Source organism: Podarcis liolepis (genome assembly GCF_965112155.1).
Source record: "Podarcis liolepis genome assembly, chromosome: 5".
In the NCBI taxonomy this organism is placed as follows: Eukaryota; Metazoa; Chordata; class Lepidosauria; order Squamata; family Lacertidae; genus Podarcis; species Podarcis liolepis.
The window spans coordinates 46463818-46476380 of NC_139556.1; the positions used below are offsets into that span (position 1 = coordinate 46463818).

The 12563-nt window shown below is 39.8% G+C and overlaps 1 protein-coding gene across 3 annotated transcripts in view; it reads left to right on the plus strand.

The window, feature by feature from the left end:
* The window catches only part of LOC310708167 ((E2-independent) E3 ubiquitin-conjugating enzyme FATS), a 132498-nt gene that overhangs the window by 69336 nt on the left and 50599 nt on the right, over window positions 1-12563 (plus strand). For 2 of the 3 annotated variants that reach the window (XM_083506135.1, XM_083506136.1), the window contains one exon: window positions 9845-9939. In XM_083506135.1, coding sequence (XP_083362261.1) covers window positions 9845-9939 — 95 coding nt within the window. Of the gene's footprint in view, window positions 1-7782; window positions 7983-9844; window positions 9940-12563 lie in introns of those variants that run through there. The other variant, XM_083506137.1, reaches the window with a different exon arrangement.

The window sequence follows — 12563 nt, forward strand, 5'->3', positions numbered from 1 at the left end:
GAATGGCTAACCATTTAAAACTTTTCCTTATTTTGATTCCAGCTGCAGATTGTAGGCCAGATAGGATTTTGCAGTGACCAAAAACATTATCCTTGCTGCTTCCTTTGTCACCCATGAATCTAGTATAAATATACTTTTAAAATTAAAGTTGGTTGATGGTTTGGCTCACTATCAGAATAGAAAGTTAAAGATCTGCGGCTTTAGTGTTTAAGCTGTGATACGGAGCTTTTCTTTGCCCTCCACTTCCAAATGTAAAGCTCAAGTTATAAAAAAGCAATTATCAGCTATCTTTTGTTGAAACTGGAGATAAGTACAAAATCTGCTTACATTCTACTTTACTTCTATACAATTGTGCTTTGTTTAATCTCTGAAATCATCTGAGCTTCCTAACCAGTTGCAGTGAAATGGAAAAATAGATGATTTCCAAGATTAAACCATTCCAGAGTTGCATGCTGCATATTAAAAGCAAAGCATGTATTGGAAAGGAAGACGGTAAACAAACTGTGTTTAATAAATCTTCACACAAAAATTCTAAACCAAAATTCTGCATACATGCCATCTCCTGCTTCAGATCTGCTTCAAAGCTTATACAGTACTCTTACAACGATGGGCTGACACCTTGTCCAGTAGGGGTGCAGGAAATATAGGGCACCTAAGTGCTTTTGAAAATTGTTTTAACTTAATCAAAGTGCACACTATTTTTATTTTATTTAAGGCTGGGGTGGGGAACGTAGTGCTCTCCAGATGTTGCTGGACTCCAGCCCCCATCACCCTTGGCAATTGGACATGTTGGCTGGGGATGATGGGAGTTGGAGTCCAACAACATCTGAAGGGGCACTGATTCCCTGGCCCTGATACTAGATACTTATATACCACCCTTAATAGAAATTCATCCCAGGCTGGCTCACAATAAGAAATTGGAGTAAGATACAAGTCCATAATTAAAATACTACTGAGAGTGCACACATACAATCAAAACAAAAAGCACTTTCCAAATTTGCCACCACTGGAAAACCAATTCAGGCAGCAGAATGGAAGACTTGATTATAGTGTTTAAAATATAGCTTCCGTTTTCAGTAGATCAAAGGATTTTTTCTCCATCTACAATGGCTCAGAGAATAAAAATGTCTCATGGGTGATTTTCTTTCTGAACCTACACAAACACCCACTCACCCCATAAGCACTGTCAGCAGCCAGCTAGTATTTGACATCTTTTAGAAAGCAAGTAACTCTCCTTGTTGTTGCAAGGGAGAATATAGATGTGTGGTTTATGTCTGATTCTCTGATTCAGAAAACAGAGGAAAAGTAGAGCATTTAGTAGCCACAGTGTGCCACAAAACTCATTATTTCTGTCTCAAAGTCTCTGCCAGCCCAGACCTTGGAAAAACAACTCTACTTTTATTCGTAAGCCACAAATTCAAGAACATATTGATAGATGGGAAATTAGTGCAAACTGGGTTTATTTTGTACAACTTATCTCCTCACATCTTTACCTACAGACATTAACTTTAGGCATTTCTGGTCTCCTGACTGAGCCTATGGCTGCTATCACATTGAAGACTGTCAGAATTCTAAGAATAGTGGCTGAATTGTCATCTGCAGGTGTGAAGGTTTATAGTTTCTGAGAGAGCTGGGCATAATGCCATATTGACTGCTTGACATACATGTGAAGTTCAAAAAGGATATTGTAGAGCTTGAAAAAGTGTGGAAAAGGGTGATCAAAATGATGAGAGGATTGAACAACACTCTTATGAAGAAAGATTTCAGTGTTTGGGGCCTTTTAGGTTAGGAAAAAGGACATCATACAATTTTGTTTGCTGAGGGAGAAGTAGATAGAGAGTCTTTCTTCTTTTCGTAGGACATTTGGGGCAGACAAGAGGAAGAGTTTTGCACAGTACATAATCACTTTATGGAACTTGCTACCACAAGGTGTGATGATGACCAGCAACTTTAAAAGACATCATACCACTGAATACCCTTTGCTGGAGAACAATGGCAGGAGAGGGCTTCTCACAGGTGTCTGGTTGGTTTTCTTGGAAAACAGGATGCTGAACTAAATAGGCCTTTGGTCTGATCTAGCAGGTCTTATGCAATAATAAGGCTGTAGAAGAAGACTGTGGACTGGGGCTCCATTTAGAAACATAGGAAGGTATATAAGAAGCCACCATAGGAACACTGGAAACTGAGTTAATCCTTTGGTTCATCTAGTTCAATATGTCTTCATCAAGGGTGAGAAGCCAATGACACCTCTGCATGTTGTTGGGACACTTCCCATCATTCCTGATTGTTGGGCATTCTGCCTGGGGCTGAAGGTACTTCAGTCACATTTGAGTCCAGTCACATTTGACAGGGCACAAGTTTCTCCATCTCTGTTCTGCACTGATTGGCAATTTCTCTCCAGGGTTCTAAACAGTGACCTTTTGCAGCTTTACTGGGAGATGCCAGGCATTAAACCTGGGGTGTTCTGCAGGTGTTCTTTCATTAAGGTATATACCTGTCTTAAGGAAAACCTAGCACCTGTAGTGTTAACATGTAGCTATTCCACCTCCCAAGAACCATGATAAAGTATTGTATTCCTATTATGCAAGACACTGAAACATCCTATGCAGTAAGAAGTATGGATTCATGAAGACAACTGTGACATTTTCTTCCAACCTGTGTACATTATCTTTTTTTTAAAAAAAATCATTAAATTTTACAATTTTATATGAAACACTAAAGAAAAAATGCAAGCAATAAACAGAGCCGATATGTGTTACAAAGAACAAATAATCCTGGATAATATTTGAAATCAATTACAGAGGAATTGTTGTGGGCTGTCAATACTAAGACCATTACACTTAACTTTAATATTTTTCTTTACCTGTTCATAAAACCCACAGGTGAAGAAACACAGTCAGAGGCTGGTCATATTCCTCCATAGTTGTAAAAACAATAAAATCATTCCATACTCCCTGATCCTCCCCCCTCCCATCAGTTGTATGCTGGCAGCGCATTACTTTAAACGTTTGTGTCAATTTCACAAGTAAAACTATTCCCCATATCTTTTGGTACCAAGAATCTATAGTTACCCAATGGAAATCGTGTCAGGCCTATGCCAACACTCTGGCTGTTGATAATGAATGTCTCCTTTGCCAGGCTGATTTTCTTTTGTGTGGGTTAACCACATCTTGGTCCCAAACTCAACTTTTAGTACGTAGACAGAAGCAATGCAATATTGAATTGTCTGAGATTGCACTTTATATCTGAAATCTCTGTATAACATCCATGTTTCTGATTCCTTAAATGTGAATTGCGAGAACTTATTATGGTAGTTTAGGAAGCCATCAGAAGAAATCATTTTGGGTTACTTTGCTTTTAAAAGGGCCCATTCAAACTCAGTTTGTCCTTCAATTTCCCAACAACTGCATTTTTTTATTAAGTATATGCTGGCACTTCAGGACTGCCCTAATGTGTTTGAGTGGGATAATGGCTCTTAGTGGAATCACTTAGAGTGCATTGTGACTTTACATGTCTTGGGGGCCGAATTATTTAACGCATAAATGTGCTGAACTGTACACTACTGATTTTCCTCTTCTTAAAGCCACTTGGGGAGGATTGAATGCATAAATATTAGTGGGAAAGGGGTACTACTTCGCCTGTTTCCCACAAGTCATTTTCCAGTTTCATATCATCCTTCAAGCAACTTTTCCTACAGTTGCAGCTTGTGAGGGTGGGGGAGAATTCAGAGCAGGAAAATAGTAGATGGGGAAAGGGTTAAGTGCATCTGTGCTCTTAGTCTCCCCTTCCTGAAAATGAGAAGCTGTGTTACACCAAGGCAGCCCTCACTACTGAATAAATGGTGCGAACTGCTTTGATCCTGAATCTGAAGTCTTTCTATATTCTGTATTTAGGTTTAAATATGTCTGGTTGCTTAGCTTATAGCTTGTGGAACGTAACGCTGAACATGGATGAGAAGTAACCAAAGCAATTTTTTAATACCCCCCCCCCACATCCCTAAATACAGATTTGAAAAATGAGTGGCTACTTTGTCCAGATGTTCTGGGATATTTGATATTTTGCTGGTAATTTATTTTTATTTTGTCCGCCTTACTAACTAGCATAAAGGAAACCAGCTATGTAGAGTAAGACTAGCTTTTTCTTCCAAGGGCATTCTGTAAACGGGACCTAAGCCAATGACATTCTTAGTGGGCTCCCCCCCCCCCCCCAGTAAGAACCTGGTCTCAAATGCTGCCCACTACAAAGGGTTTTACAAGTTCAGTCTGAAGAGAACTCATTTATCTGTTTTGCAGTGGATCCTGTAATCATCTCTGTGGGCAGTAAGCTATTGCTTCAAGATGCCCAAGATCCATTAACGGATCTCATGATGTTCTTTAGAAAAGAGGCAAAACCACCTAGACATCATCCAAAGGAAAAGCAACAACATGTATGTGATGAATTGTGCAGGACTTATTTCAAGGTTGTCTCGTTGTCTATTAGATGGAAATGATTTCTCCAGCCCTACCAAGGATGCCTTTTGTTATTTACTGAGTTGAATAGGATCCAAAAGGCAGCAGTCTGATTGGTCCTAGAACAATAGGATCCAGAATGCAGCAGTTTGATTGGTCCACAGGAGCCACCCAATCCAGCTCCAGGTGGAAGGGAATCCGCAACCTGATTGGCCTACAGGAGAATCCCAGAATTAGCCAATCACGTGGGGCCCATTGTGTAAATAATGTATAAGGCAGACATTCTGGGGGAAGTTCCATTCCTCCTCACCACTATGAGCTGAATAAAGAGCATGAAATCCACTCTTGACTCCAAGTATATTTCACCTTTGCCCCAGAACTTGTTTCTGGTGCCTAGGCTGAGCCTCAGAATGCATGAAATACAGTGGTACCTCGGGTTACATACGCTTCAGGTTACATACGCTTCAGGTTACAGACTCCACTAACCTAGAAATATTACCTCGGGTTAAGAACTTTGCTTCAGGATGAGAACAGAAATCGTTATCTGGTGGCGCGGTGGCAGCTGGAGGCCCCATTAGCTAAAGTGGTGCTTCAGGTTAAGAACAGTTTCAGGTTAAGAACGGACCTCCGGAACGAATTAAGTACTTAACCCAAGGTACCACTGTATTAATAATATTTCATGTTTTTGAATACTTCTGGAATGCTAAAGATATTATTATTATTATTATTATTATTATTATTATTAACATGTTTCACACATATTGCCTATACTTAACCACCCTGCCTTATTATCCCCTTACTATAGACGGATAGTGGCTTCCTCAGGGCCACTAAACAAGTTCCTGATTAAACCATGAGCTGAATTGGGGATTTCCCTACTCAAGCTCACACTGCATTGATTCTCCCTTTTATTACAACAGTAAGAGACGATAATGCTTCTGAGTAATCCAGGTGACCTTTCCCTCGCCACTCCCTCATACCCTCCAACATTTCTCGGATGAAAATAGGGGCATCCCATTCCATAATCATAATGTTACTATTTATACCCCACACATCTTACTAGGTTGCCCCAGCACTCTGGGCAGCTTCCAACATATATAAAAACATAATAAAACATTTTTTAAAACTTCCCTATATAGGGTTGCCTTCAGACGACTTGGGAGTCAGATAACTTTTAACCCTCCAACATTTCCCCAATGAAAATAGGGACATCCTAAGGAATAGCAGGACATTCCGGGATCAAATAAGAAACCAGGGCATCTTCTCTAAATCAGGGACGTCCCTGGAAAATGGGTACAAATGGAGGGTCTGCTCTCCATAACTCTCCCTTGTGCTCTAGCTTGAGATTGTGGGGCATGAGTGGGAGTTATACATCTAATTTTAGGGAGAAGACCCTCGTAAGAAATCCGCTTCCTTCCATTATTTTTTGCTGTTCACATGTGTTAACCGTTGGTCATACTATATCAGTTCTTCGTCATGCAGGCTCTGGTGACATGGGTAGTCCTGTAAACTCCTGAAAGACCACTGTTTGCATCTTACAAAATTGCATGTTATAGAAATTTTTTAAATGAATCTGTAATATTTCTGTGTGGCTTGAAGCAGAATATGGTAGCTCTACCAAGAGCTCTCACTTTCATACCTCAGGAAAATGTTGTCAATGAAGCACATTCCCTTGTTATTTTGAGTGTTTTCCACATCATCTTCTTTCATAAGATCAGGGTTACACTGAGATGTTTTTCCCTAACACACACACTGGAACTACTTACCTGTTGACATCCAGATGTCCGCAAGTCATCCCAGAAAGCTGCTTCAGTTGGCTTTTAGATAGGCAATGTTATTCAGCTGTGGTAAAAAATTTTTTTTAATGAACTATGTCTTATAGAATTTTTTGTTTGAATTGTTATTTGGGGACCTGTTGTTGTTGTTGTTGTTGTTTTAATATGTCCTCCTGAAGTGTAACTGCAGATGATAGCATTTCAGTGCTGCAATTGCCTATGGTACACAGACTTGTTGCTTTTGTTTGTTTTGTTTCCTGCCATGGTCTCCACTTTATTCTGGAAAAGCCAAAAACCATTCCCTGAAATGTAATTTCATTGATATTTTATTTAATCTTAATACTTGATGGCTAGACATGCTAGACAGAAAAGACTGCATTGGGACCGGCAATACAGGGGGTAGAGAGGATATGTAAGGAACGCAGGGAAACTGCCTGGTAATCCTGGATTATTACTTGCTGTATGAAAGATGTAATAGGGGGGGGGGACTTATAGAGTTTAATTTTTTTTTTAAAAAAATCAATTCTCTAGCTCACTATCACATAATCCTTGCTGTAATGCCAAGCTCTCCTCTTGAAGATATCAACCTGGGAGTTTGTACATTAGGCTTTCTCTGTGCTATCTAGAACCCCTCAGGCCTAACCACTGCAGCATTAAGATGTTATAAAGGAAGTCCCTGTGTAATAAACAGATACACATGTGCTGGCCTTTAGGTGCATGTGACGTACAGGTTCTGACAACAACAGGCACAGAGACATGCTGAGTGCTACAGCATGAGGGAGTGCGGTTGTCTCCCCGTTCTTCTGCAAGGTTGTTTATCTTCAGTCAATTTCTCTCTGTAAAGCAGCGAGCCTTTATCCTGCTTGCTGTTTCCCATTGCTTAACGTGAGCAGAGCACAGAAGCCTGAAAACACTCAAACCCTCACAAAAAGTTCACCCCTGCAAACATGAAATTCCACTTAGAGGAAATTGCCTTTACGTAGTTTTCTATCCTTATTTCAGCCATTGTGATGTATTGGCATATTGCGATGTTTAGCTGGTGATATATTGCGATGTTGAAAACCAGATATTGCCCCAGCCCTACTCTGCAACTATTCCGCAGTACTGGTGCATGGGACATTGGGCATAGGTGACAATCCAGAATGTTGTGGGAGGTAGCAACAGTGTCTGGAGCAAGGAAGGGGGATTTGGAAAAAGTTTCCTCCCTACCCTCTCTGCCAGTAGGATCTGTCTGCTGGATCAAAAGCCTTTTATGGATGGAAAAAGTATTTCTAGGAACATAGGAAGCTGTCTTATACTGAGTCAGATCATTCTGAATAGCCCAGTATTGTATACACTGACTGGCAGTGGTTTTCCAGGGTTTCAGGCAAGAAGTCTTTCCCAGTCCTATCTGGAGATACCAGGGATTGAACCTGAGACTTTCTGTATGCAAAGCAGATACTCTATCCCTGAGCAATGACCCTTGTCTATGAAATAAAAAGTCTGACTCTAGCTTTGTGCATTGACTGTCATGCAAGTCCTGAAGATGGAATCTTACTGCAAGTGTCATGGTAACATATAAGGTAAACATTCTATCCTAACTCAAAACTCACTGATATGCTTTTGCTAGAGTAGCAAGAGGCAGAAAACCTATACTGTCTACTTGGAAATATCCCAGATCTTTAACTGTGACAATTTTACTTCTTTTTGAATTTACAATTTATTTACCTTGTGTGGTCCTTAAATCTTTAGTGAAATATGATCCATGAAATCTGTGAAGGTGAGCTTTACTCTCCCCTCTGTTATTTATAAAGCACCCAAAGTCTCCTGTGCATTAGACAGGAAGATAAATACTCTTGAATTCTAGATTCAAGAGTATTTATCTTGGGAAGTATTGCTAGTATTATTAACTGTATAGTGCCTTTAAATGCTTTGCAGAACTGAAAACCAAGATAAGTCAGTTCTCCAAGGAGCTTACAGTTTTAGCAATGGGGAACGAAACAGTTGCATGTTCCTCCATGTTCTCTCTCTTCTCCCTCTCTATCTCTTTTTCTTTCTTTCTTTTAAAAAAATAGTTTTTGAGATGGGCCCTAATGTATTAGACGAGTCACACTTCACATGTTATTTTCCCCTTGTATCAAGATGGATCGTCCTAATTGGGGGGAAACATGTATGTATGACTGAATACACAGCATACATTTGAAGCACATTTAAAGTATGCCTGAAATTTGTGGTCATCCTTATTTTTTATTGAGTCACCTTTTCTGCCTTGCACATGGCATTTGAGAAGGTGGCTGCAATTTTGTATAATGAGGGGTTTACCTTAGGTGACACCGGAAACTGCTTCTCTTTGGCATGGACTGTTTTTATCTTCTGAAAATAGGCTAAGAAATCTAAAATCCCCTTAGCATTGCTTTGGGTGTCCATTTTGACAGGCCTGCCTTTATTCCTCATAGCAAAAAGCAGTGCAGCAAATCAAAAACCATGTCTTGTCTCTGAGATGCCTCACTGAGGGAGGTGTTCCAGTCAACCCTACTCAAAGGCCTTGTCTAGTGGGGCAAAACCCTATTTGTGTCATCAATTCAGATATAACATTTTGTACTAGTATATCACCAAGACATGGCTGTGGAGTCAAAGGTTATGTGGACACCAGTGCTTAGTAACTACGGCACCTGATGCTTATGAGTTGCTTCCTGTGCCTTTGCTATTGATTTTTTACAGCCTCAGTGCTGTGCATACCATAACTCTTGGGGAGTGAGCATGAAATCCCTGCCTATTGATGTCAGGCAAGCCCCATCGCTGTTCTCTTTTCGGTGCCTGCTAAAAACATTTTTGTCTAGAAAAGCCTACCCAGCAATATGTGTTTTTTTTAGTTTATTGCCAGTTTTAATTTTTTAAATATTTTAAATAGTTTTGCTTTTATCCATTTTTTTTGCCAAGTCTTCTTTATATTATGGATTTTTATATTATGGACGTATGTTCTGTGTTATTTCATTAATACTATTGCCTAGTACAAGTTTGTTGTGGCCTTTGGCTAGAACAATAAACTTATGAACTTAATTTTATTGTTTTATTCTTTTTGTCAAACACTTTGAACTTTTCTACAAACCTCATTTTCACCTCAGGTCTGTGGACCATCCTGACTTTGGTTGTCAATAAAGCGCAGGTAATTTTTCATGATTTAAATGTATTTGTACCATCAGGGAGAGAAATCTGACAGATTTTGTGCCTGAAGTGCCAAGATAACTTGACCAGCCTTGCACTTTGACTTCAGAGTGGAGCATGGAGCAACATTAGCTGTTCTGCCTCACCTTGGGCCAGCCTTTGTTCCTGGTGTAAAATAGGGTAGTTTTTCAAACCCAAAACCCAAAACAAAGGCTGTCCACTGAGAATCTTCAGGAGAAAATTTTCTTGGTTCACAGGAAGAGTGTCTTAAAAACAGACTGAGAAAGTACCACACAGGCTTCCTAGTGGGATTTCAACTGCTTCAAATATGGCTAAATACACCCTGATTTTTCAGAGAAATGCAATCCAGATCTTCTCCATTAGATGATGTTACTCATAAGCGTAGAAATGAACTTTATTTCACAGTACTTTCATGTGATTGCTAGATAACATTGTATCTTTCACTCTTTTCTCTAGGAATAAGAGAAAACCAATATGGAATTAATGCTTGGGAAGCATGCAAAACTGTTCAGTATAACACAGCAGCAAAGAATGAGTCAAGCTTCACAAAGGTAAAAACAAAACACAACACACAAAACCTTCCATAGTTGTCAGCGGAATCTACTGAGGTTTTAAAAAATGATCATTTATCTGTATGCAGTGTTTTGCTATTTGTTTTGTGTTTAGTTGGATTTCACTTACTCAGCAGAAAAGTCAAATAAAGTGGCAGCTAAGATGTTACAATTCTGTTGGCAGGATATTTATTAATTCATATACTTTCCACGTTCTTGGGGAAAAGAAAGCAATAAGTGCACTTGAAGGAAAATCACAGTCTTGAAAAACATCACTGGTCCAGTGTTACAAGGGCCTTGGCAGGTCTTCCAGAGAATGGGTTATTTTTCAGAAGCCAAAGGTGGTCCGTAAGAAGAAAAAAAACCCTCCAAAATCCGCAGCTGGGCAATAGATATATTAGGGCCAACCAAAATGTCACAGAAGTGTGGCATTTCCCTGTATTATTCATCAGGCAAGAAATTACACAAAGCAGTGGGGTGGAGGGACAAGGATTATTATTTTATGTGCAAAAATTAGTATGGATCTTGTAAACTCAATTCCAAGAAGGGAATTGCAGACTGAATAAGGGTATTTGCAGATGAACATTCATCCTGATTTGTTTTCAGGGAGATTAGACAACTTTGGCTATTTAATGAGCATTATTCTGATTTGTTTGCTGGGAGGTTAAATGATACTGCACTATCCCACACTTTCTGGTGCATTTTCCCTTCACTTTCCTTACTGCAAAAAGTCTGATGGGGGTGGGGAGCAAGATCAAGATGAGCGCCGTATCCCAGAGTTCTTCACGACTGGACTTAACTGTCAGTGGTTCTTTACCTTTACCTTTTTCAAAGATTTGTTGTGCAAAGGCCTCCCAATCAACTATGTGCAACCTGAATTCGTTGATTTGTGATTGACACCCAAATATAGTGACAGTTTGAAAGTGCCCAATGTCTCTCCCAAGTTCTGTGGGCTATTAGGTTGCCCATCTGGAATTTGGGGATTTATTTATTTTGCTTATTTAACAAAATTTATATACCACTTTATTGTAGTAAAACCTCTTTGTGGTTCATGACAAATATTAGAATTATCAGATTAAGACACACAAACATCTACATATCTGGATAGGCTTGCCTAGACAAAAATGTTTTAAACAGGTACAAAAAGAGTACAGTGAAGGCACTTGGCTGATGCTAATAGGGAGGGAATTCCAAAGCATAAGTGATGCCGCATGAAAAGGCTGATTTCTGTGAAATGACAAAGAAGCAACAGCTGCTCCCCATTTCTTGAGAAATTACATTAAATAGAAGTCTGGCTTGTAACCCAGGTCTGTCCCAAACCTTAAACGAAACATCCAGGTTCCTAGTTAGGCAGAAAGTTTGAAGTAAAGTGAAACATCACAGTCTTTATCAAAGGTATGGATTTTCTCTCTCCAGAGAACAGAGCTATGGGCACATCATGTTGCACAAAAGCTGCTGTGACTTAACTTGCAAACACCAAAATGGCTTCTTCCTTCTCAAGAAGATTCTGATGTATCGTTGACTGCCCAGCCAATTGAAAACTGATAGACAAAAAGAAGAAGTACCATTGTGATGCTGTATGTTGATCATTGCCCTGGTGCAACAAAATAGGCAGAGTATTCACCAGCTGGGATGGAGTCGCTCCTTTCTTCAAAGATGCTGTTAGAACCAAGGAGAGGAAGAAGTAAACTCCCTTCATTGCACCTCTTCAAATAGTCTTTAAAAAAAAACTTTTAATGATAAGTTATTGCTCGTATTGATTATACGTAGGCTGCTCTGGAAGCCTTGTCAAGTGAAAAGCAGGTAGAAAATGCTTAAAATAAGTAAAATATTGCACTGAGGCCACAGCTGCAATTACAGTCACACTGTTGTGCAGCCCCACACAAGGATTTGCTAGTAACCCTTTCAAGGCAATAGCAAAAAATGTGTGCACAGATGGCACATAGCTGCACGAAAATGCATGCCAGAAACTAAGTGTAGTTCTGGGTCAGCTGTCTTGTTTTCATTCTTAAATGACTGCTAGAGAAAGAGTGATTACATTCCCAGTCCTGATTCCTAATTTCCAAGACAGGTTCCTTGAATAGTTCAGCAGCACAAGTGGGGGGGGGGTAGGTGTTGAGCTTGCCACTCACCACTTCATCAGGAGACAGCTTCCAAACACCATAGCCAGGAGACAAGCTACTAGCAGCAGTCCTTTGCTGGCCAACCTGGTCATGGGTGATGAGGTAATGCAGTGTATAAGAAGAGATTCTTCCCTTAGTCCAGTGGTTGCCAGATATTTGGGTTCAAGGTGCACATTGGGAATTTCAAGAAAGTGCCAACATGCCGGTCACAAAATGGCTGCCACCAAAGATGTAGCCTAACAGTAAATAACTGCCCCCTCCAAAACAGCAGAAAAAGAAAAGTTGGGAAGATAAAAAGGTTCAAATATGGACAAACATATTCTTCTTATTCTTGTTGTTAGCAAAATATGTTGGAAGGACATTCTTTGCCCCCCAGACACTGCTACTGTGTTACCCCAGACACTGCTACTGTGGTCTCCTACTGGTGTGCTGCTGTAGAATACAGCTAGAAAATAAAAGATAACTGAATCCAGGAATACTTTTGAATTGAGGAAAGACATG